The sequence below is a fragment of the Mesoplodon densirostris genome, chromosome 4, assembly GCF_025265405.1.
Source record: "Mesoplodon densirostris isolate mMesDen1 chromosome 4, mMesDen1 primary haplotype, whole genome shotgun sequence".
Taxonomy (NCBI): domain Eukaryota; kingdom Metazoa; phylum Chordata; class Mammalia; order Artiodactyla; family Ziphiidae; genus Mesoplodon; species Mesoplodon densirostris.
In genome coordinates this window covers 153,258,838-153,285,311 of record NC_082664.1, presented here as the reverse complement: position 1 = coordinate 153,285,311, position 26,474 = coordinate 153,258,838, and the positions used below count along the sequence as shown (strand labels likewise).

The 26,474-nt window shown below is 49.8% G+C and overlaps 1 protein-coding gene across 4 annotated transcripts in view; it reads right to left on the bottom strand.

Annotated features, from left to right (window-relative positions):
- Nucleotides 1-25,630, bottom strand: part of APBA2 (amyloid beta precursor protein binding family A member 2) — a 66,971-nt gene extending 41,341 nt beyond the window's left edge. For 2 of the 4 annotated variants that reach the window (XM_060095384.1, XM_060095385.1), the window contains exons 1-3: nucleotides 24,680-25,630; nucleotides 3,665-3,745; nucleotides 2,563-2,599 (exon numbers count right to left, since the gene is read on the bottom strand). In XM_060095384.1, the coding sequence (XP_059951367.1) occupies nucleotides 2,563-2,599; nucleotides 3,665-3,745; nucleotides 24,680-25,630 (1,069 nt within the window). Of the gene's footprint in view, nucleotides 1-2,562; nucleotides 2,600-3,664; nucleotides 3,746-7,828; nucleotides 7,895-24,679 lie in introns of those variants that run through there. The other 2 variants (XM_060095386.1, XM_060095387.1) reach the window with 1 other exon arrangement.
- Nucleotides 25,631-26,474: the final 844 nt, after the last annotated feature.

Below are 26,474 nucleotides of genomic sequence, written 5' to 3'. Positions count from 1 at the left end.
GATACGGACACTGGCTGGGGCTGAAGTGACCCGCCCAAGGAGAAGGCCGATCCCCGTGTCACAAACCCATGGAGCCAGGAGCCACTCGCCTCTGGACCTCTGTACACAACAAGCTTCCCTGTTTGGACAAGCTCCCAGCAGGTGCATGGAAATGCATTCCTAACTGATCAAGGTGTCTAATTTGGGGGTGGTTTCCCCACATTCATTCCATCCTAGGGTGTTTCATCATTATCTCTTCCTGTTCCTGAGTCAGACTTTTGGTCCTTCAAGTCTTTGTTGAATATGAATCCTCTGCTATGAAGGCGTGTGTGTTTGCTTTAAGATCGCTATGTTTTCATAACAGTCGAAGGGCTTCTCTTCTATAGGACACTCTAAAGTAAGGCGGTCCACACTGGTTTGAGCTGGTCACAAGCAGCCTTAGCCAGTCTGGGTTGGTTGGAGGCTGCTGTTTTGATTTGGTCTAGAACAGTCAGCTGGTACAGAGCAGGGAGTCTTCTGGAAGTCTGACTGCTAGAGGTATGCCTCGGGGCACCCAGGCACAAACTCTGCTTCCTGGTCCCTCCCCCTCCCCTCCCTGCAGATATGAGGCTGATTCAAGCCAGGGGGGCTTCATGTGCAAATCATCCCCCCAGACAGTTTGAGGGAGCCTTGCCCAAATGGCACCATGAAATATGTTGAAAAGTGAGCTTTGGGACTTCCCTGGAGGTCCAGTGGTTAGGGCTCGGCACTTTCACTGTGGGGGGCCCGGGTTCAATCCCTAGTCGGAGAACTAAGATTCCACAAGCCGCACGGAGTAGGCAAACAAAAAAAAAGAAAAGCGAGCTTCTTGGATCCACAAGAGCCTGCATCACCAGACCAGTGGACTGGCACAGCCCCATCCTGGCATCCTGATCACCAGGGAGACTGGAGCTAGGATGTACCACATCCTCCCCTATGAAGGAGATGCTGGGTCCTGCCAGTCACTGGGTCCTGGAACAACCACACTAGCAGGCTGGATTGGGATCATCATAATCTACTGTGACCTGATGAAAACCAGTGTGATCCAGTCTGAACCAGCTAAAATGTACCCCAAACCACATGTAAACTGCTGAGCGAAATCCATCTGAGCCTACTGGAATTGGTCAAAATGGGGTCAAGCCTATTTGAATTGTGTAATATTGGTTCCGACAGTTCAAAACTGGTTTTTATCCAGCTGGAACAACACTGAGCCAGAATAACATGGAACCAGTTGCAACCGGGTTGAGCCAGTGAATTCACTTTTAACCAGTTTGAGTTGGGCTAGCCTGATTTAAACCAGTCAGTCCCTTGAAAGGGAATTTGAGGGCTTCAGTTTCCCGGGTTTTTTTAGTTCTTTAATAAAAAAGAAAACCAGGGTAGCGAAAGTCTAAAGTCATTTATTTCTGACGATTAATTTACCTTGCTCGCATAAATATTCATAAAAATCAATTATCAGCTTATTGAAAGAATTAAGAAACTTCACATTGTTTATTGTGACCCACTAGCAAGAGCAGGAGGAATCAGCCTCCTGGCAAAGCAAAGATTCTACTTTTTTTTTTTTTTTTTTGCGGTACGCGGGCCTCTCACTGTTGTGACCCCTCCCATTGCGGAGCACAGGCTCCGGACGCGCCGGCCCAGCAGCCACGGCTCACGGGCCCAGCCGCTCTGCAGCATGTGGGATCCTACCGGACTGGGGCACGAACCCGTGTCCCCTGCATCGGAAGGCGGGCTCTCAACCACTGCGCCATCAGGGAAGCCCAAGATTCTACTTTTAAGAGGCTCTTTACCGTGTGGTTGGAAGGCATCTTAAAGGAGTTGCCAGGGGTTCCCTGATGCCCTTCAGACAACAGCCAAGCAGGAGTGCTCCCCACACCAAAAGTGACACAGAACAGATCAGCTGGGGGTTTTTTTTAATTGAATGTTAAAATGCTATATTGACCTCCTCAAAAGAGACAGGAGAGTGGAAGGAAATGAAGTCTTTAAAAAAAAAAACTAGGGGCCTCCCTGGTGGCGCAAGTGGTTGAGAGTCCGCCTGCCGATGCAGGGGATGCGGGTTCGTGCCCCGGTCTGGGAGGATCCCATATGCCGCGGAGTGGCTGGGCCCGTGAGCCATGGCCGCTGAGCCTGCGCGTCCGGAGCCTGTGCTCCGCAACGGGGGAGGCCACAACAGTGAGAGGCCCGCATACCGCAAAAAAAAAAAAAAAAAAAAACTAGCAGTCTAAATTTGGATGCAATTATATCCACCTTAATCAAAAGTGTTAGATCGTAATTAGCAGCTTATACAGAGACATTTCATTCTATTAATTCAATCATCGTGTCATGTGTGAGGCCATTACTGAAAGTGTAATTAAATGGGATGGTTTCCTGTTCCTTAATCAATTGGATCTTCTCCACTCCCATTGAAGACGTGGGGCCGGGCACTTTGCCTTATTGTAGAACTACCTTCCCCTTGAAGGTGTGTTTTCTACGCAAGCTTTGTGGGAGAAAACCAAAAGTCATAGTCCCATTTGCTTTGACATAAAAATATGTCAGCTGCCCCCTAAGAGAGAAAATTCAGTCACTTACCAGCCACAAAACTTGGAAATGATGCCACCTTCTTCGTCTGTTAGGAAATATGAAAACACACACGCACAATAGGTTTAAGTAGTTGGCCCATAAGATCTAGGCTAAGATGATTAATTACCATAATTAATGGTGGTGATTAATTATGGTAATTAATTAATTACCATAATTAATTAATCATGACTGGTCTTCCCAAGAAGTCAGCTCCTTACAGCAAACCAGTGTCTTTCCGGCGCCATGATGTTTGGGTGGGGTACATGTAACCAATTCTCATGGAAAACCTGGGGTACAAAAGGCCATCAGCTAAAACCAGGTTAGCATGTCACTGCTAGAAGGAATACACCCAGTGGTTCCCTAACTGGTGGGCATGAGAATTTCCAGGCACATCTTTAAAAGCAAGGAAAGAGATCAGACGCCACTGCATGGGTAGCCACAGTGATTTCATCCAAGTTAGAAAATCTCATCCAAACCATGTTATCCAGAAAAGGGAAATAACTTGCTTAAGGCCTCATTCTAATAACCTCCCCATCATGGAAGTGAAAGTTTACATGGGATTGTTGTTTAAAACCACATTGTTGGTTTAGAACTGTGGTTCTCAACCCAAGTGATTTTTGTCCCCAAGGGGACATACGGCAATTTCTGTAGACATTTTTGGTTGTCACAACTTGGGGAGGAGGGCTGCTACTAGCATCTAGTGGGTAGAGGCCAGGGATGTGTCTAAACACCCTGCAGTGCAAAGAACGGCCCTTCGCAACAAAGAAGGGTCTGGCCCCAATGTCAACGGTGCCACCCTTGAGTCATCCTGTTTTAGAACATGACTGTCAGATAATGGGATAGAATGAGTTTCTGTCAAATCAGGGAGCACCAATGACCCCCACGCACCAAAGGCAACACATGGGCACACCGTGGTGTGGGTCTGAGTCAACGGGAAAGGGCCTTCCCTTCCTCCTCCTGCAGGGCCACCGGACTTTGCCTGATGGCAACCCCCCTCCCCCAGGCACTGGGTGGGACAAGAACATGGTGGAGAGGGTGAGCCCATGAAGACAGGGTGGGCAGCTCCCACGTCAGGGCCCTGGGCCAGAACTCTCTTCCTTGGAAAAATTACCTCTAGAATGTTGTTATTGTCAACAGGGCCATTGAGATCAGAGCGTTGCTGCTTCCTCGGCTGCTCCAAACCATTGCAAACCTGGAAACCGGGAAGTTAAAGACAAAGATGGTGTTTTCACATGTGAGAAAAAATAAAAATACAAAAATAAATAAAAATTTAAATAAATAAAAAATAATAAACCAAGACACAAAACTGGAGATACAATATGATACAATTTTGTAAAATGCATGTGTATATACATATGTGTGTGTGCATACAGATATAATTGAACTTTTCTGCCAATAATATGTATACTTTTATACTTCTAAAAAGTTATTTGAATCATATTTTCTAATTTCTTGTTTATTATTATTTTTAATTGTGGTAAAATACATATAACAGAAAGTTTGCCATCTTAACCATTCGTAAGTGTACAGTTCAGTGGCATTAAGTACTTTCACATTATTATGCAACGATCACCATCCATCTCCAGAGCTCTTTTCATCTTACAAAACTGAAACTCAGTCCCCGTCAAACACTAACTCCCTATTCCCACCCCACCACCAGCCCCCCGCAACCACCAGTTCCCCCTATCAAGTTACTCTAAGGAGCGCGTACAAGTGGGGTCATACAAGATTTGTCTTTTTCTGACTGGCTTACTTCACTGAGCATAATGTCCTCAAGGTTCATCCCTGTTGTAGCAGGTGTCAGAATGTTCTTCCATTTTAAGGCTGAATAATATTCCACCATTTATATAGACCACTTTTTGTTTATCCATTCATCAGTCCACACACACCTGGGTTGCGTCCACCTTTTGGCTGTTGTGAATAATGCTGCTACAAACACCAGTGTACAAATATCTCTCAGAGTTCCTGCTTTCAATTCTTGGGGTATGTATATATATACCCAGAAGTAGGACTGCAGGATCATATGGTAATTTTATTTTTTGTCTTTTGAGGAACCACCATACTGTTTTCCACAGCAGCTAAGCCATTTTACATTCCCAACAACAGTGTCCAAGGCTTAAAATTATATTTCTAACAAACTTAAATTCTTAGTTCAATGCAAATTCAAAAATCTAAATTCCTTAGTTAATGCAAATTAGTCAATCTACTACTAGAGGAAAAATGCCCCAAGGACATGTCATAAGTCTTCTCTTAAGGAAGACATCAACCCAAAATTCCTCTTACTTCGATGAACAAAATTTAAAGTTTAGGTATATTTTCTCTACTTAGTGCCCTGTACTATCCAGAAGATCTCTCCAGATCCAAGCACTGAAATCACTGTCCAAACCCCAAAGGAGGCTCTGGTGAGCCAGCATCTTAAGTCAAGTTCCAGAACTTTCTGGAAATAAATTATCAAGCAGTAACAATATGATGATGTCAATGACATTAATAAGTTTTATTTACAAATAAATTTATATTATGAACATACATATACATTATACTTACATTTACATTATGTTTATTTATAAATAAGTAACATTATTGATCGCATCCTTTCCCATATGAGATGGATGTGCCCATTCCTGCTTTACAGGTAAGAGGACTGAGGCTCCAGGTGTGGACAGGAATGGCCAGGTACCCACAGGCTCAGGCAGCATAGCCATGTGTCGTGTCTTCCCTGCCCTAGACTGTCACTGTCATGGCCTGTGACTTCATTAGATCTCTGTGCGGGCGTTAGAGAAAAATGAAAAGACCCAGGCCCACCATCCTAGCCTTGAAGGGAACAGGGGGGTTGTGCACCAGGCAGACCAGGGATTCTAACTGAGCATCCTCTCCATGACTGCAGGTACCACTGGGCTTCAGAGGCCGCGGGTGTGGAGGGGATGGCTCAGACAGGAGGTGGACAAAGCTGGATGGGAATTAAGGGCCGGGCAGATTTGTGCCACATCCCAAGAGCAATCTGGCTCACTCAACCCACAGGAAAAAATGAGGCCTTCCCGGAGCAGAGGGGGTGCAGGGCACAGCTGGGGCCAGGAGGGTCAGATGTCTGCTTTGTCCCCTCTTCCTTGCTGGAAGCCCAAAAGACTGCCCCTACCCCAAAGCTCCGTGAGCCCCCAGACGGCGCCGGTAGGCCCTGACCTGGCTCTGCTGTTCTGGTCTGTCCCGAGGCAGGGCTCTGGGCCCCCCTGCTCCACCCATCACAGCCCTCCTTTCAGGTCTGGCCCCATCCTTCTCCTATCAGGTCTAATCTACCCCCCATGGATCCATGCTACCCAAGCTGAGCAGACAGCGCCCGTTCCTGCAGGGCTGAGCCTGAAGGGGTCACTCCTGCCAGGGTCCCACTGGAGCCAGGCTTCTTCCCGAGCTCCTAATGGGCTCCTGCCACAGCCCTACTGGCTCTGCACCTCCTGCTGTGGACAAGACACACCAGGAAAAACCTCCTGTAATGTCCAAAGGGGTCTCTCACCTCAAAGGGTGCTCCCGTCTGCCTTAAGTAAGGCTCTAATGTGGGACATGCCCCAGACAACCCTCTGCTGTCCTGTACACCTCCCAATTTCAAGATCCACTTAGAGCACATCAGTATTTTACCTTCTTGTTTGTGAAATTTCTAACCTGGTGACCATCCCTAGGCTGAGTTCACAAACTTCACTTCCTGAAGGCCTGCACTGCCTTACAAGGAGCCGAACAGGCACCAGGAATCTCCAAAACCCCCAAAGAAACCAACCAATCAACTGAAAAATGAAAACGGGGACAACCACACCTAGTACACACTGAGTATTTGTGTCCCCCACCCACCATGGCCAAAATTCATATGTTGAAACCTAACCCCCAGGGCAATGGTATTAGGAGGTGGGCTGTTAGGAGGTGATTAGGATTAGATGAGCTCATGAGGGTGGGGTCCTCATGAATGGGATTAGTGCCCTTATAAAGGGGATCCCAGAGAGCTCCCTTGCGCCCCCTGCCATGTGTGGATGTAAAAGAAGATGGCTATTTAGGGAAGTGGGTTCTCACCAGACACCAAATCTGCCAGCTCCTTGATCTTGGACTTCCAGCCTCCAGAACTAAGAAGTAAATGTCTGTTGTTTCTAAGTCTCCCAGTTTATAGTATTCTGTTTTAGCAGCCCAAAAGTACTAAGATAACACTCCTTCTACAAATGTTACAGATTGGGCTAGAACCTAATTTTCCTGGCAGAAAAAGGACCATCATATGGGGCAACAGACTGTCATCAAGGTGCTGAATACATAGTGGGAAACGGCAACACCAGGACCGCCGCTGGCCTTGTGTTGGGTGTCTCTGGCGAGTGGAAGAGGTATCTCTTCTGGGGGACACAGTTCGGGCTTGGCCAGGGGTACCCAGGCTGGAAGTCAGTGCCCTACACCATCCCCCAGACAACTCAGTGTGGGGCCACAGCACATGGTGACCACAGGCAACACAAGGTCTCAGGTCCACATACAAGGGCAGCTTCTCCCCAAAGCTTCCACAGTCTCGACCCTTCCCTCCAGGCCAACATTTTCTCTAACTCCCTCTGACCACTCATCACCATGACAACTGCATCTCATAATAAACAGCCGGGGTTGTTTTCAGAGAGGCAGGAGGACGGCTTGTACTGCTTCTCCTTGGGAGAGCCCATCTGGTGCTCAGATTTTCATCTCAAGGGCCAGGGTGGGGGGCTTGGCAGCAGGGGACACAGGATCTGAAATGAACATGGTTAGAGGCCCATATGGATCTTAGAGGGAGATGCTGTTTAAATCCTTTTGTGCCCTCCCCATGGTACAGCAGCCAGGCACACCTCAAAATAAGATGCCAACAGGGATGGGAGGGCCACATCCCTCATCAAGTACCTGTAGTGGGGCATTCTCGGTGCCACCCACTGGAACCCCATCAGCCATTGCTGGGGGGGAGGGGTGAGTGAAACATGTGACCTGAAATATGCTAATGCAGTGGGGACCCCCCAAACCCCACTCCATGGAGCCCAGAGACCAGAGCACGATGTGACGGCACAGGCTGGTCACAAAATGCCAGGACCAGGGACAGCTGTTCAGGGCAGAGATGACTTGCTTGTAAGAAAAATATATTAATTTGAATAAATTGTTCGAATAAATATCTTGGCTCTAGTTAGGGAAACTAAAGCTAGGATTTTTTAACGTATCAATTCTGATTGTGTCTGCTGGATTAAACTGAAAATCTGGCAATATACCCCACATGGCTTCAGACGGAATAACAGCAAACAAGCACACGCCCGCTCACACCATCTGGAACAAAAGCTGCATGTTTCCGAGCGCTGTCCTGAATGACAAGCATGTGAGTGACATGGAGGGGAGCTGAGTGAGGGACAGAAAGCATGAACACAAAGCCAAGGAAGCCGCTGGACTGTCCTATCTGCCCCCAGACACAACTCCAAGTCAGAGAAACCCCAAGTGATGCAGAAGTCTTCTCCAGGAGTCATTTCTTGCTCTGTTCTCAAAGGCATCGGTCAGCCCGACTCATCGGACATTCCAGCTCGGGAGGGGCAGGTGGGGCAGCAACACTGAGGATGCTCCCGTGGGGCCAAGCTGAGAGCATAACCCACGGGGCCACTGACGGTCTGATCAGCGCCCTCCAGGTCTTCTCTCAAAGGCCCTCCAATCCATCCCCTGACAAATAGGTGGCTCCGAAAAATGACAATTTTGTTCTTTTTCTCCCATTCCTCTTACGATTCAGGTCACTCTGTGATATTTATCTGCAGGAGGAGGAGAGCTTGGATAAAGTCTTTATTCTTATCATAGTTATCCCTCTGGGGATGATCGCATCTTTTTGAAGCCGATCTCTGGCTTACAAGAATCATGACAAGATGCACTGGGGAAGCCACTCGGGGCCTGGTCTTGTTCTCTGAGACTCGTCCGCTAAAACTTCCTCCACCACTGCCCCCGGGGCCCCATCACTTCTCCACTCCATCATTCACTCTTTTTTCACAGGGCCCCAGGAAGGGCAGGTGGTACCCGGGGGACTAGCATTTTTGAGCAGAACCAGATTTTTCATTGGCATCTACATTTCCATCCTTCGTCAAGCACTGCCCAGAGTCTGCGTCCACACGGCAGTCCGAGCAGGCACCTGCTCTGTGTCCTGCACCGCCCTGGGCACTGGCATTCAGGACGGGAAGATGCACATAACTAAGGTCTAGGCCCTCGACAGCTTCCCGACCAGGACCGAGGCACGACTCAGGGGTCCTGCTGCCCCAGACTCGTTGGGGTCGGCCAGGGTATCAACAAACACACGGGTCAACTAAAGCCACCCTTGAACAATGGTGCGTCCGAATGCCATGCCATCAAGGCTTCGTTCAGGCTGTTCCTTTTTGTTTTAATTTGAGCGTAACTAGAATCCTGATGCGTTTTTGGTGGGAATGTAAAATGTCTAGCAGCTGTGAAAAGCAGTCTGTGATTCCTCACAAAGTTAAACATTAAATGCTCATGTGACCCGGCAATTCCACTCTGAGGTGTAGACCCAAAGGAGCTGAAAGCAGGTGTCTGGACAAAAATGTACAGGGATGGTCATGAGAGCATGATTCACAATAGTCAAAAGGTGGAAACAACCCAAATGTCCGTCAACTGATGAATGGATAAATAAAATGTGATATATCCATTCAATGGAACATCATTCAGCCATGAAAAGGAATGAGGTTGTGATACATGCTACAACATGGGTGAACCCTGAAAACATCTTGTTAAGTGAAAGAAGCCAGACACAAAGGGCCACATATTATATGATTACATTTAGATGAAATGTCTACAAACAGGCAAATCTATACAGAGAGACCTTGTTTTATTGCATTTCACTTTGCTGTGCTTTGCAGATACTGCATTATTTACAAATTGAAGGTTTGTGGCAACCCTGTGTTGAGTTCATCTATTGGTGCCATTTTTCCAGCAGCATTTGCTTACTTTGTGTCTCTGTGTCATGTGCTGGTAAATCATGCAATATTTCAAACTTTTTCATGATTATTATGTTTGTTATGGTGATCAGTGATCTTTGATGTTACTATTGTAACTGTCTGGGGCACCACAGACCACGCCCATATTAGACAATGAACTTAACTGATAAATGTGTGGGTTCTGACTCCTCCATCGACCTCTCTCTCCTTCTTGCCTCTCTATTCCCTGAGACACAACAATACTGAAATTGGGCCAATTAATACCATACAGTGGCCTCCAAATGTTCAAGTGAAAGGAAGAGTTTCATGTCTCTCACTTTAAGTCAAAAACTAATGATTAGGCTTAGTGAAGGCATATGGAAAGCCAAGACAGGCCGAAAGCTAGACCTCTTGCACTAAGGAGCAGCCTAATTGTGAACACAGAGGAAAAGTTCTTGAAGGAAATTAAAAGTGCTACTCCAGTGAACACATGAATGATGAGAAAGTGAAGCAGCCTTACTGCTGATATGGGGAAAGTTGTAGTGATCTGGATAGAAGATCAAACCCAGCCACAACATTCCCTTAAACCAAAGCCTAATCCAGAGCAAGGCCCTAACTCTCTTCAATTCTATGAAGGCTGAGAGAGGTGAGGAAGCTGCAGAAGAAAAACCTGAAGCTAGCAGGCGTTGGTTCATGAGGTTTAAGGAAAGAAGCCGCCTCCGGGACATAAAAGTGCAAGCTGAAGCAGCAAGTGCTGATGTAGAAGCTGCAGCAAGTTATCCGGAAGATCTAGCTAAGATCATTAATGAAGGTGGCTACTCTACACTACAACTTTTCAATGTAGATGAAACAGCCTTCTATTGGAAAAATGCCATCTAGGACTTTCATAGCTAGAGAGGAAAAGTCAGTACCTGGCTTCAAAGCTTCAAAGGACAGGCTGACTCTCTTGTTCGGGGCTAACACAGCTGGTGACTTTAAGTTGAAGCCAATGCTCATTTACCATTCCAAAATTCCTAGGGCCCTTAAGAATTATGCTAAATCCACTCTGCCTGTGCTCTCTAACTGGAACAACAAAGCCTGGATGACAGCACATCTATTTACAACATGGTTTACTGGATATTTTAAGCCTACTGTTGAGACCTTACTTCTCAAGAAAAAAAAAGATTTCTTTCAAAATATTTCTGCTCACTGACAAAGCACCTGGTCACCCGAGAGCTCTGATGGAGATATAAGAGATTCATGTTGTTTTCATGCCTGCTAAGACAACATCCATGCTGTGGCCCATGGATCAAGAAGGAATTTCAATTTTCAAATCTTATTATTTAAGAAATATTTACATTTTGGAAGGCTACAGCTGCCATAGACAGTGATTCCTCTGATGGATCTGGGCAAAGTAAACTGAAACATTTTGGAAAGGATTCACCATTCTAGATGGTACTAAGAACATTTGTGATTCTTGGAAAGAGGTCAGAATATCAACATTAACAGGAATTTAGAAGAAGTCGATTCCAGCTCTCACGGATGACTTTGAGGGATTCAGACTTCAGTGGAGGAAGTAACTGCAGATGTGGTGGAAACAGTAAGAGAAGTAGAATTAGAAGTGGAGCCTGAAGATGGGGCTGAATTGCTGCACTCTCATGATAAAACTTGAATGGATGAGGAGTTACTTCTTATGGATGAGCAAAGAAAGTGGTTTCTTGAGAAGGAATCTAATCCTGGTGAAGATGCTGTGAAGATTGTTGAAATGACAACAAAGAATTTAGAATATTACATAAACTTAGTCGATAAAGCAGCAGGAGAATTTCAAAACTGGATGGATTGACTCTAGTTTTGAAAGAAATTCTACTGTGGGTAAAATGCTATCAGACAGCATTTCATGAGACAGAGAAATCATTTGTGAAAGGAAGAGTCCATCGATGGGGTAAATTTCACTGTCGTCTCATTTTAAGAAATTGCCGCAGCCAGCCAGCCTTCAGGCACCACCAGCCTGATCAGCCAGCATCCATCAGCATCGAGGCAAGACCCTCCAGCAGCAAAACAGATTACGACTCCCTGAAGGCTCAGATGATGCTTAGTATTTTTTAGCAATAAAGTACTCTTAAATTAAGGTGTGTACATTGTTTTTTCAGATGTTATTACACACCTGATCGACTACAGTATACCGTAAACATAACTTTTAGATGCACTGAGACATCAAAAAATTTGTGATTTGCTTTATTGAGACATTCACTTTATTGCAGTGGTCTGGAACCAAACCACAGTATCTCAGGGGGTCTGCTTGCACAGGAAGGAAGCTGATTTGTTATTCCTGGGGGCTAGAAGGAGGGAGGACTGGGGACTGATACTACCAAATAAGTATGGGGTCTCTTTTTGGGGTGATGAAAATGTTCTGGAACTAAATAGTGGTGGTTGTACAACACTGTGCTAAATGCCATTGAATTGTACACTCTAAAATGGTCAAAATGGTAAATTTCATGCTCTGTGTCTATAGCTAAAATTTTAAAGTAACAGGGAAAGAAAGAGTAAGCAGGGCCCTCGACAGATCTAAAACACACTGCTTCTGCCTTTGATACCCCCTTCAGCTCAGCATTAGACCCCTACACGAAGGTCACAACAAGCTTATGCAGGACCGGCCCTCCTGAGGGATGCAAAGGTCAACGGGAGGAGGGTGGGCCGGGGGAAGGAGGCAGGCCACCCAGACAGCAGCGGCAGGACCTCAGACACTCCTCCCTCCCGGGCACCAGCCTCGCACCCGGGATGTCACAGTCGTATTCCCTCGTGGGGAAGGAGGGAGCCCCATCATTGCAGGCAGAGCTACCAAAACAGGGAGTGTCATGTTTGATGTAACTCAATTCTCAAAGGAGAAAAGCTCCATGACCCCTTCTGCATCCGTGGCTGGGGGCCAGCAGGCTGCTTTCCCCACGGGTTCCACCAGCTTGCTACAAACACCCTGGCCCCTGCTAGCTGCAAGGTGAGAAGCCCTGTGTGAGCAGTTTAACGACAGCGACCCTCCAAAGTGAAGAGCGATCTCTTGGCCTTATGGCAGGCTCAGGCCAGGGGCTCCCGGGAGCCCCGAGACCCTCCCTGTTCCCCCAACTGCTCCCCACCCTCAGCCTAGAGCGCACCCCACACATGTTCTGTGACAGTGAGCATGGCATCAGATAAATGGATGACACTAAGGCACCCAGGTCAGAAGAAACCAGATGACCGTGCTAAGTCAGTGTTCGAATTCCAGCTCCAAGGCACTTCCCATGTTTAACTCCCACTTGACTATAGAGACTGCCCTTCCCCGCAGGGAACTGCCAAGACCAGCTCTCTGTTCTTGCAATACGGGAAGGAGTTCTCCATTCCAATCAGTACTATTAGTCCTAAAGAATAAACAACTCAATGGAACTGCCTACGGCTGCCAACACTAAGTCCTATGACCCCTAATTTGAAAGACAAGTTTAACCAGCTAATGTGTAAAGGAGATCCCAACCATCCAGTAAGCTTCTATTAAATCTACCTGCTCATCTGTCATGAATATGCAAAACAGAACATCTGGTTTCCTTAACCAGGATGAGGAGAGAGAATATTTTCATGGTACATTTGACACCATATTCTTCTTTTAATGATACTAACATGGTATGAGCTCAACCATTTTACATAACCCAGTGGTCTGCATGACCTATGTGAAAGCCCAGCAGGATTAATAATCTGGTGTCCACCACTCCTGCCCCTTCATGGGCTCAGACTGGCTCAACTTAGGTTTAGATGATTCAAATTGGCTCAGGCCAGTTAACGAGACAAGAGCCTTTTCTTTCTTTCTTTTTTTATTGTGGCAAATATACATATAATAAAATGTATCATTTTAACCAATGTTGAGTGGACAATTAAGTGGCATTAAGTTCATTCACACTGATGTACAATCATCACCACCATCCGGTCACAGAACTTTGCATCATCCCCAACGGAAGCTCTGTCCCCTTTAAACACTAACCCCCGTTCCCCCAACCCCTATCCTGGCAACCATCAGTCCACTTCCGTCTCTATGGATTTAATTAATCTAGGTACCTCACTTGAGCGGAATCATACAGGATTTGTCTTTTTGTGACTGGCTAATTTCACTCAGCATAGTGGCCTCAAGGTATATCCCCGCTGTAGCAGGTGTCAGAATTTCCTTTTCTTTTAGGGCTGAACAATATTGCTTTGTATGTAAAAGTCTTTTTTTGGAACTTGATCATTATAACTGTGGTGCAGAAGAGAAATCAATCTTCCCACAAATACTGTAAAAATTACCAGGCCATGATCTCTGAATATGGGCCAAATGGCCCATATTTTAGATGACTTGGAAACCTTTGGCTCAATTCATCCGATTTCATTTTTCTTGGCATTTAAAAGAGGGTTGGAGATTAAATATTAATAAGATATTAGGCAAGAAAATCCTCGGGCAGCAATTCCACTTCATGACATCTCCCGTGATTTGCAAATCCAATGCAGCAAGAAGCACCCTGACCCGCCACTACTCTTGTGTCTGGAGCAGGTTTTGAGGACTGGTGAATGGCTAGACTATCCCTCCTTTCTTGAAATTAACATTCATATTTCTAAAAGTGACCAGCATGCTATCTTTTATATACTTGGGTCCCCGTGAATGAATAAACGAATGAATGAATGTAGAAGGGAATAGATGACAGCAAGGAAGAGCATCTATTTTCAATGACTAGAGAAGAAAGCAGCAGCAGAAGTAGCCAGAGGGACTCAGAAGTACCCAGAGACCTGGCTTGGGTGTGGGGTGGTCTGGGTCTGAGCCCTTCTGAGGAAGACACTTGGGTGCGTGAGTCTGTGTCAGTGCATACCCCTCCACAGCCAGAGACCCAGAAGCTCTGGAAGTGAAGGTCAGGAACAGAGGTCTCCCAGCCGGCACCAAGGGCTGCTTTGAGGGGAAGCATGAGATCCAAAGTCTAAGTGGGAAGGGTGAGGGGAGGGATAGGGCTGCACCAGAAGTCAGAGTGAGCCAATAGGTCCCAGAGGCAGAATCAGAGGCCGTTTGCAAGTGTTAGGGCCAATGAAGAGGAGGATTGACCAAGGAGGGCAAACAGGTAACGCCCCGAACAACCTCCCTCCTACCTGACATGGTGCCCCGAGCCCCGAGCACTGAGAAGTAACCCCTCGGCCAAAGTCTAGCGCAGGCTCGCTAACCTGCTGGCCTGACTGCACCCAGAGCGGGGCAGGGTGGCCAACCGTGGGGCAGACCCGGCAGTGCATCAGCACCAAGGACAGCACACCGCCAGCTCTTAAGAGGACCATCCGCTGGCTGTTGAAACCAACCTGAGCAGCCGGGCAATGAGATCCTGCAAGCCCAGATCCAAGCATCCTTCAGCTCCAGTGGTCTGGGCCTTGGCTTGGTCTCAGGGGGAGAGACCAGCTTCTCTTCCATGAAGGCTGACTATGGTCTTGGCAGGGTCTGGAGTCCACGCTAGGCCCTGGGGTGCCATCCTGTGCCACACCCCTTCTCAGCCTTTCTGAGCTGTGCTTAGTTTTCCTGAGCTGTCCATGGTATTATCTGATGTAGGGTTGGGAGCTATTCTTGGTTAGCCTCCTATTAAAGACACAGTGCCGTGTCTTTTTTAGTAACTGATTAGCATTGACCGCTATCTGAGCGCTTTGGGGTGCAAACCCCGTGACTGCCATCGCCATGCTGTTCCATCTCCGAATCTCGTGCTCAGCAATGTGGTCTTTCTCCCTGAACAGAAGTTGTTACTATATATTCTCCCACGGAGCCCTGCACTTCCTGGGGAATGTCATATGACTGACTGATCTTGTGGGATGTGTCTTGAGCCCCTGGCACATGTGGGGGACGGTGGCGGTGCTGCAGGGGCCCGAGGATGGGAGACGCAGGTGGGGCAGCACCCTGCCTCAGCCCCCCACCCACCTCTCTCCTTCCCCGAAACCTGCCCTGGACGCACACCACTGGCAAAGCAGTGCAATTCGAGTCAAAGCAACGCAATCCCAGCTCCACACGTGGTGGGCACCCTCTCCCTGCTGGCATCTCCTCGGATCCCTCCCTGCCTGCCCTTACAGACGGTCCCCACCCATCCCCTGTGCTCCCACACGGGAGCCTCTTCCCTGGCCATCCACCAGAGACGCTCAGGGTCCTCCCAGTTCCCCATCCCCCTGATGGCCCTCCTCTGTCCCTCTCTCATCAGCATCCTCAGTCCAGTCCTTCACCTTCCACCTGTCCTCCTTCAGGGCTCTGGCCCCCGGCACAATCCCCAGCCCCACTGCATGCTAAGGATGCCCGTGACCTCCACGTTCAGTCCGCCTGGTCAGCTGACTTCCCAAAGGCCCCCTCAAAGTCCCGGGACCTCTCTGCTTATCACCCATGCAGGAGCCCGTCCCCAGGAAGCCTGCAAGGGACACATGGCCTGGGCAGCGGGGTCTCTGCTGATCACCCAGCCCCACCCGGATGGATGGTGAGTCTCTGCGTGTCTGTCTCCCTCTAGAACGAGCTTCTCGATGCAGGCTTAAGTCACTTTCATCTGTGCACCCCCAGGGCCTGGCACATCGTAAGTGCAATTCGCACAGACTGCGTGGGAGGGCTTGCAGATGCCAGCCAGCCCAGGAGATGGGGAGTGGGAATTATGTTCAGAAACCCCGGGTAAAGGAGGGATGGCATTTGGAATTAGTGAGAGACCAGTGGTCTGGAGCCCAGCTCATCTGCCTGGAAAGCGGGGTTCTCAGTTAATTTTCAATTCAAGATCGAGTGTGAGAGAATCAGCGCACCCTTGGAGATGTGTGGCTGCCACACAGCCCCCCAGATCAGGGAATCCAGAGCAGAAAGGGGCTGAGGATGCCACCAGGAGGATGTGAGAACCGCCCCCCAAGAAATCCCTGCGGGGAGAGGGGGCACCTGAAGAGGGCCCGCAGAGAGGGGAGAGCCTGAGGGCACCTGGGGAGCTGCTCCCACCCCACCTGTCACCCCCATCAGGCCCCACCCGCCTCCACGGTGTCCCTGGCCAGTCCCATGCCTCCTCTCATCCTGCCTCACCCTGCTGGCTTCGTCCCTCCCTTGATGTCACCCCAGAAAATGGGGACATCATCTTGCTCCCTGCCCGGCCCAGCACAGTCCCAGCTGCGTGCAGAGCCTCACCGGACTGCCTCCCCCACCTCCTGAGAGTCCCACGGACGTAAGACCCACATCCTCATCCTCACGGCAAGCGCTCCACGCCCCTCGCCAGCCATTGGCAGATACTGACCCAATCAACTCTGCTCCTACAGCCCCAGGTGGCAGGTCCAGAACGTTCCCGGCCAGGAGCTGGTGCAGCAGAGTGAGGTCCAGGCTTCCTGGCTCTGCCATCTGTCCTCTTAACCACTAGCCCCAACTCTCTCGAGGGTGGAGGAGGGGGGCAGGGAAGGCACTTTCTAGATTACTGTTAGGGGAGGGGCTTTACATGATTTTCCCAAACAATAAAGACAGTGTTTTAGAAGCCCCGCTTTAACTAGATTTTAAAAGCCCTGACGCAAGCCCAGATTCCTGCCAGATGAACTGTTCCATGAAAAAAACAGCCACCTCTCGTCACAGGTCCTCAAGAGGCTTCATAAAAATCAAATCAGGGCATTGCGCTGACTCGGCAAATGGGCTCCAAGAAATCAAGTTTGGAAGCTCGGGCAGATCAAGCGAGGGGCTTAGGATGCCGAGGCCTGGATTTCATTTTCCAGGGCCGTCCCGGGAATTAGTGACAGCAGGCGCACTGGGCAGGGACGAGGCTGGGGAGGGGCACAGGAGCCTGGGGACCCTTCCATGCACCCTCCCCATGAGCAAAGGGGCGTCCAGGACTGAGGCCCGGGTGGGCAAGCAGAGGTGTGGGGATGGCTGCAGAACTGGAGCAGGGCTGCAGGAAGGAAGAGGCCAGCTGCGCTCCACAGAGGCCTTGGGGGTGTTGAGGACCTTCCCTGGTCCCGCCATGCTCCTGGACACCCCTCCCCACCTCCACCCCCCCAAGCCCTGTCCTCAGCACCTGCCCGAGGGCTCTTTCTCCAGCTTGGTCCGGCCTGGGGGCCAGGTCTGGTCAGACTGTTCCCACCCGGGCACTGTTGCAAGCACCAGGGCCCCTGGCACACCTGCTTCCACCTGGGCACCAGCAACCCCTGGATGCCCTTCTCTCGGCCTCTCAGGGCCAGGGGTTCCTCTACAAAAAGCAGGTGCTCATACTTCATACGCCGCTGAACAAGGCACGTGTGAGCCCAGAGGGAGCATCACGGTGCTCCCCCCACACACGGCAGACCAAGGCTGCCCCTGCCCCTAATATTCCCCCTCCCTATTTGGTGCCAGCATTCCTGCCACCATCTCCAAAGGTCCTGCATGAAGCAAGTCTTGACTGAACGCCAATCACAGCAAAGGCGTCTGCACAGGGAGCAACGCTGAACACTCGTGCGTGTGATGTGGCCTCGGAGCCCTGGATGACACCTCCCTCTAACTGCTGTATTAAGTTGACTACGATGTATTGATCTTTCTTTTTTGCTATTGTCAGAGGGCTCTTTCTAGAAATCACTGGCTGGGCTGATAATAAACAGAAATCATGAAAACCCCAAAGAATCAAAACACGCCTTTGGTTTGCCCTCCAGACGTGCGGAGCTGTTCCACATGGTGGTCACGTAAATCTGAAGCCTCCAACTCTACGATCACTGAAGCCCTGATGTGTACCCAGCCCACAGGGGCACGGAGGGCCAGGGAAGGCTGCAGCCCTAGGAATCTACAAGGCGCAGAGGATGCAGAGTCTCTGAAAGAAGTTCGGGCCCAGAGCAGGTGTTTCTGGAGGACCTGACCTCACAACAGCCGTCACAAGCGAGTCCTTGCCAAACACAGACGCACAGCAGGGACCACAAGAGCCTGTCACCCCAGGCACCCCAAAGACCCACGGAACCACGATCTTTGGTGCTGGACAAACATGCTCTTACCGTGCCCCCAGGAGCACGGGGGGCAACCCTCTTCACAGGAGGTGCACTGAGGGCTCGCCCGGTCCCCCTAAGCTGTGACACCAGCCCGGGTGGGGTCCTCCCTCCACACTCCCGGCCTCGCTGCCAAAGGGCAGAGAGCCACCCTGGCAGATGCAGAAACGGCCATTCTATCTGGATATTCAATATGCATCTGGCTGGACCCAACTCATGCATCCTTTAATTGCTGTATGTAAAAAAAAAAAAAAAAAAAAATATTTCATGTCACCAAAGCTCAATAAAATTAAGAAAACTGCCCCATGAATAATCTCTACTTGATTGATTTGATCTATGGCCTGAGCCATCATGAAGTCAGGACGTTGCAACAGTTGTACAGGCCGGAGGTCTGGTGTCTGCCGGTCACCTTGCTGGTGCCAGGACACACTCGCCGCGAACAATAGAGCCCGTCAGGTCTCGTGATAACTGAAAACGAGTAAACAGACGACAGGGCAGAGGAAACTCACCCACACTCACCCCCTCGCTGAGCTCGGCATCACCTCTTCTAGAGCTGCCCAGGGTCACAGGTATGAGCCTTGCCCTAACAAACTGTTCAACCCTCATACTGTGTAACCATGGATGTGGTACTGACCCCACACAGGTCTCAAAGGCCTCATCTGTAAAATGGGAATAACGCTAGTCCCTACCTCTTCCAGTTGCTCTAAGATTCACTGAGATCATACACATAAAGCCCTAGCACGGTGCTGGCAGCCATTACCCACACCAGCATCACCTCCACCGTCACCCAGGGATTTTCCACAAATGGCAAAACAAGACACATTAAATCCTCAGAAGCCACGGGTCCCACAGGTGACAGAGGTGACAGCTTTCCCACCACTGTGGGTTGATGGTGACCATCCTGGGACTGAGCCATATGGGGACAGGTCTTGGGATGTCACATGGTCTGGCCCTCTGCCCCGAGGAGGCGCATCTTCGGTTGGTGTATTCCTGCAGGGACAGAAAAGGGCTTGAGGCTCCAGAGTGCTCGGGAGAGGCGGGTGGAGCAGGGCTGGCGTGTCCTCATCGCTGGGAGTCTGGAATAAAGGCAGCACCCATGCGAGCACGGAGGGGATCTCTAGGAAGGGGAAGCCTTTGCAGCAGTTTCTCAAAGTCATCTGCCAACCCGATACAGTCAGCTCTCCTTGTTTGTGGCTGTTATGTTCGATAAAGTTGCTGTGAACCCTGAATGAGGGGATCCTGGACCACCGTTCCCAGGGGAAATACAGGGTGAGGTTCCCCTGAGCCTCTGGTCCCCACATTTCATCAACCGATCCATACATGACCTTGTTCTATGTATGTTTCTATTTAAAGACACCTTATTTACCATGTATTACTCACAAATAATTAACTATATCCAGTATATATAATAAAACACTAGCTGAGAAGAGTTTCACGTTTTCCTGACCCGGGATAACAAGACTGTAAATTTCATTGGCTAGGGTCAGGGTTAGGGTTTTCAGCCTTATAACAAGATGTTTTTTAATGGGTGGTCATCTCACAAATCCACAGAGTTAGCCACTTTTCCATCACTCCCTCACACACTGTAGATGTTACTCCAGCACTCCGTGGAGCAGCCCCAGGTACAGATTGGCAAATGCTTCTTCCTTTTTCTGAATGTACCATGTTGTTATTTGTTAACACTGAACTCATGGCCAACAGCTCTGTCATTCACACCTGAATGAAACACCCAACACACGTGTTTTTCTCCAAAAGGCACGCCTCAGCTTTCTTGCATTTAGGAACACTAGACAACACTTCAGCACCGCACTTGGGGGTCATTCTATCACCAGCAACAAGCACACAAATGCAAAAGACACGGCACTAAAAGGACCACAAAAAGGACACTTTTTTATAGTACGAGCTGAAAGAAGGCAGGGTGTCTCCTAGTTCAAACTTAGCTGGCAACAGGAGTGTTGAATGACTCAATATTTTTGCCTGTCTGTGCATGTCTGAAAGGACTGCATAAGTGCCATGGGTATAGATTTTTAAGGTTACAGATAAACTCTAGTGAGTAGGCAAATTCACAAATATGGAATCCATGAATAATAAGGATCAGGCACACCTTGTTTCTAAGTGGATGCTTCGGGGAAATCCTGAGAGGCAATTTGTCTCTTTGATTTGAAAACTTTTTTTTTTTTTTGTGGTACGCGGGCCTCTCACTGTTGTGGCCTCTCCCGTTGCGGAGCACAGGCTCCTGACGCGCAGGTTCAGCGGCCATGGCTCACGGGCCTAGCCGCTCCGCGGCACGTGGGATCTTCCCAGACTGGGGCACGAACCCGTGTCCCCTGCATCGGCAGGCGGACTCTCAACCACTGCGCCACCAGGGGAGCCCTGTTTTGTTTTTTAATTCATTTATTTTTTATTGAAGTATAGTTGATTTACCATGTTGTTATTTCAGGTGTACAGCAAAGTCACTTGAGTTATAGATATATTCCTTTTCAGATTCTTTCCCCATGTAGGTTACTACAAAATGAAAACTCAATGCTGGAAATCTACAATGTCACAGGGCAAAATATCTTTTGCCTCTATTTTCCAAAATGTCCTCAATAAACTTTCATTGATTTGAAAAAACTTTTTTCCTGTAAAAACACTCACACGCAGGTCTCCTCTGTTCCCCATGATCACACCCTAGCTTCCCGCAATGCCAAGTCCACCTCCTTCAGGTTCTCCAGACCTGCATGGCCCTGTGCAGACCTCTCAGTCTCCTCAGAGCTGCATGGGGGCAGCTCTAACTGCAAACTGGAGCCTTTTCAAAAGAAAAGAGGCTAAAGAAAAACATCTGCAGCAAAAAATAACATCTGTGGTGCACGCACAAAGTGCTGCTAGGAAATGGAAAAGCATCGAGACCCCAAAAGATAAAAGGCACCAACCATTCACAGAAGAAAAATAAAGTATCAGACAAGAGGATCATGGGGTCAGCATTCATACATAGCCTGGGAATTTATCCTCAAGTAATAAATCCAAAGGAGAAAAACCTGCCTCCCTCATACAAAGAGGTCTGTATAGTCTCATATATAAAAGAAAATGCCATCCGCAACCTGCACACTCCATGGCAGGGTATGTACAGACAAATCAATTAGATGGCGCATTGCCTGAACTTCAAAGGTTGGCAAAAAGGATCATGAAAATGATATGACAACCCGGAGCGACATTTACAACATGTCACATTTTAAAAGCGGGATGGCAGAATCACACGTGGGACCACGATGGCAGCTACAGACATTGTTTATGCTCAGTGCCAGAGTCTGAGAAGGTGGGAACCACAGTCCCATTTCTAATTCTATTGTAATATTGTTGTCCATACAGCGACTGAGTGAAGTGCTACTCAGCACTCTTAGAAGCACCCACGACATAACTTTTCGAGATTTGAAATGAGGGGAAGAAAGGAGGGATGCTATCTATGTACTTCTCCTCCAACAGGAGTCCTCCAAGAATTGCTTCTCAAACTGCATGTGGCATCTTGCTAAAATGCAGCCTTAATAAGGACCTACTGTATAGCACAGGGAACTCTACTCAATACTCTGTAATGACCTATATGGGAAAATAATCTAAAAAAGAGTGGATATATGTATATGTATAACTGATTCACTTTGCTGTACATCAGAAACTAACACAGCATTGTAAATCAATTATACTCCAATAAAAACTAATTAAAAAAACAAAACAAAAGGCAGGCTTGGCACTGGCAGTCCTGGGCCGCCGGTGCTGCTGGGCCGCTGACTGTTACAAACCAACAGTCTAAGCACCAAGGTGGCTGATGCTGCCCATTTCTCCCTCAGGTGATTTCCACCACAGCCTTCACTGTGTGCACAGTACTGGGGGGGCTGGTATGGGACTCAGGAGCACCCTGTGCACCTGTTGGGGGACAGGGCTTTGCTGGCCACATGGCCTGGATATTCCCAGGGTAGAAGGGGGTTCCTTTTAGAAAGGCAGGCTGTGATCTGAAGCAAGGAATTTCCAAACTTCCCAGGGAACTTCCTTCTTTACACACAGACACACAAAGACAGACACACACACACACACACACACACACACATCTTGCCTTCAAGAGGGTTCCTATCACCAGCGGGTCTACTTGATCAAATTTCAAAGTGTTCTTCATCTGGATGGGCCATTCGGGTCTACAAGACGTGATGACCAAGCCAAGGCAGAGCCCTCAAGAGGAGGCCAGTTTCTTCGGGGGCCCTTGTCTGCCCTGAGCTGGGAATTGCCAGCCTCTCCCCTTGATGGAATTAACTTGTGAGTGAATGAGTGAATAAAGCCAGAAAAGCTAGGCAATAATAAACCAGCATAAATGAGCCTTTCCGGGGTCTTGGAAGAGAGCGTTTGTTTCAAGGAAACACTCTATTTGGGGAGAAAAGGTACCTGCCCTTCCACCCAATGCCACGTCTGAAGAACAGACCTCCTCTGGGCCCCCACCTCCACCCTCATCCACCCCCAGCCCTCCAACCCAAAGGGCTGCATTTTCACTCAAACTGGCATGTGGTTTAAGTAAAGCCCAACATCAAGTCTCGTCCACTCCCCACCATATGCCCTAGAGATCATTTCTCTTGACTAGAACTTTGTCCGGGCATCACTTGTCCTGGCGAGGCTCAGCACGTCATCTGCCTTGCGTAGTCCACATCGACCTGTGGCACCATCACCGCTGCTGGGTGGTGAGTCCAGCCCTGCCAGGACTGCAGAAGGACAGCAGTACTATTCCCTAACGCCCAGACCTTGACCCCAGAGCCACCGCTATTGTTGGGGGACTCCCTCCACATCCGCTAGCGCACAGCAGTTTCTTTACACCCCAAAGCCCCCTAGCACACACAGAACGGCCTCAAATGACAGGAACACCCTGAAAGTGAAGTCAATTTATGCTTAACGATCTTTAAAAAAAAAAAAAAAGGCATCAGAGGGAAGTTCCAGAAACCTACAGTGAGTCAAGAGGACTTGTTGCCCAAACATGAGCTCTCACTATCTATACTTTTCAAATGCATGAACTCTTCTGGGAAAAAAATAATATTAATGAAGCCTTTAAAAAATATGAAAGCAGGGCTTCCCTGGTGGCGCGGTGGTTGAGAGTCCACCTGCCGATGCGGGGGATGCGGGTTCGTGCCCCGGTCTGGGAGGATCCCACATGCCGCGGAGCGGCTGGGCCCGTGAGCCGTGGCCGCTGGGCCTGTGCGTCCGGAGCCTGTGCTCCGCAATGGGGGAGGCCGCGGCGGTGAGAGGCCCGCGTACAGCAAAAAAAAAAAAAAAAAAAAATGAAAGCAGTTCATTCTCATTTGTCCACAGATTTAGCTAAATAGAAGTTCCTTTACATGCGTCTAATAGTCACATCTTCTTTTTATATACACGTAAGTTTTTTTTGAAAGGCAGCTTGTCAAGAGTGTTCATTAGAATACACTCTCACTTTGCTATAATTAAAAGAAAATAGGGCCTCCCTGGTGGCGCAGTGGTTAAGAGTCCGCCTGCCGATGCAGGGGATACGGGTTCGTGCCCCGGTCTGGGAGGATCCCATATGCCGCGGAGCGGCTGGGCCCGTGAGCCATGGCCGCTGGGCCTGCGCATCCGGAGCCTGTGCTCCGCAACGGGAGAGGCCACAACCGTGAGAGGCCCACATACCGCAAAAAGAAAAAAAAAAAAAAAAAAAAGAAAATAGTTACGCTTAAACCCACTGGCCTCATTAGCATACATCTCTTCTCCAAGACTTTGTCAAACCTTCAAATAATCATTTGCAAAACGGTTATTTACAGCTAATCGCCCATCATGCCAAGGCCCCCAGGCTTTCAGAGAAGTGTCACCCGATACAACCATCCCCAGTGACACGCACTCAGGTCGCTGCCCCTTGACGCTAGGCTGCCCCCAACCACCCGCTGCAGCTGCCTGCACTCGCCAGTAGCCCCGCATCCTTGCCGATATCCGGCCAGCCTGAAGAAACCCCCTGATGAGGGGCAACCGTCACAGGGACCACCCCCACGTGAGCAGATCCAGGGCAAGCAGACTAAGACCCACCCTCTTCTGGGCGGGCTGGGGTGTCTCCTGGGAGCTCTGGTTGCCAATCAGCCTTCCACCAGATTTTCTTGACATTTACTAAGGCACCTGATGGGTGAACAGGAGAGGCTGGGCCATCCACACATAACTGAGGGAATGGAGAGCTAGGCACGCATTCTGATCTACAGGTTACAGCAGCACCTTTACTCTCCGGGCCCCTCCATCCCCTTCTCTGGGGACAGCCAGAGTCCTACCTGCTCTTGGGGCCACTTTGGCCTCTCCTCGGGAGTCCTGGTCTTGGTCTTGAAGCTTCTCTGGGTGTCTGCGGGGTGCTTGGCCTCGGGAGGGAGGTTCAGGGACTTGGGCCTGCCCTCGTGTCTGCTGGGGCCGCGGCTGGCCTCGGCAGGCGGGCAGGCCTCCGAGGAGTCCCCGGGCCCCGGCTCAGGCGCCCGCAGCGGTGCGCGCTCGGGGCTGGCCTCGCCAGCACTGGTGATGCTGCTCATGCTCAAGCTCATCTTGATCTCGGCCACGATCTGGTCGATGTCCTCCTCCTGGTCCTCCAGGTCCCCGTCCCCGCGCCTCGGGCGGTACGGGGACGCGCTGCCCTCGTTCCCATTGGCCTCAGTAGGGTAGTAGTCCTGGTAGGCCTCTTCTCCGGGACAGTAGTGGACGCCCTCTTCCTGGTCCTGGGCCTCCAGCATAGAGGCCTCAACCTCTGGGGTGGGGAGGTGGCCGTCCCGGTAGCCGGGGCTGCCCTGGTCCCCGTGGCCGTGCGGTTGTGGGCCTGCTGGGTCCGTCCACTCCTCCACTGCCTCCTGGCACTCGTCCGTCTCCAGGTGGCGCCCGTCGTGGGCCAGGTAGCCGTCCCCGTTGCAGTCCATGCCCTGCAGGTAGCTGTCGTCCTCGGGGCAGTAGCGGATGTAGTAGGTGATGCCCTCCTCTTCCTCGGGGAGGCCCTCGTCATAGTCCTCCTCCTCGGAGGTGTTGTTCACATAGTCGGAGCTGGAGTCCCCGTCGGGGCTATGGTCATGGCCGCCCTGCTCGGTGGGTGCAGGGCTCTCGGGCCGCAGGGCCGCCAGCTCCAGGCCCTTGGGCACATACTCCTCCAGGGGCAGCTCCGCATCCTCGCTCTCGGGCTCCAGGCCCGGCCTCGCCCTGTGGTCCAGCATGCTGCTCGCCGTGTTCTGACGCTTCCGGTGGGCCATGGCGGGCAGTCACGCGGCCATTGTCACCAGGGGGCAGCCACTGTGGGAAGGAAAGGGGGACAGGACAGTCAGAGCCCGAGAAGCACACCCCGCTAGAGCGATGTAACGGGAGTCTGTTCAAACGACGTGATGCCCCCACCCCAGCAGACTGGTGTGTCAGGACCGGCGCACGTACCTGCCAAAGAGAGAGGAGGACACCGGGGCTGGAGGAGGAGGCCCCGACGACCCCCCGGATGCCTGCTGCTTTCCCCCAAACTCCCCGCTCATTCGTGATTTCCCTCTCTTTCTTTTTCTTTTTATTTGAAGTATAGTGGATTTACAACATTGTGTTACTTTTAGGTGTACAGCACGGTGATTCAGTTATATATATAGTTTTTCAGAGTCTTTTCCACAAGAGGTTATTACAAGATATTGAATATAGTCTCCTGAACTACAGAGTAGATCCTTGTTGTTTATCTATTTTATATAAAGTAGGGCTTCCCTGGTGGCGCAGTGGTTGAGAGTCTGCCTGCCAATGCGGGGGACACGGGTTCAAGCCCTGGTCTGGGAGGATCCCACATGCCACGGAGCGACTGGGCCCGTGAGCCACAACTACTGGGCCTGCGCATCTGGAGCCTGTGCTTCGCAATGGGAGAGGCCGCGACAGTGAGAGACCCGCGCACCGCGATGAAGAGTGGCCCCCACTTGCCGCAACTAGAGAAAACCCTCGCACAGAAACGAAGACCCAACACAGCCAAAAATAAATAAATAAATTTAAAAATATATATATTTCAAGATAATAAAGGGTTCCAGATAGTGGCCAGATTTGCCTGCTTCAAGGCGAGATGTTTGGCCCTCCTCATGG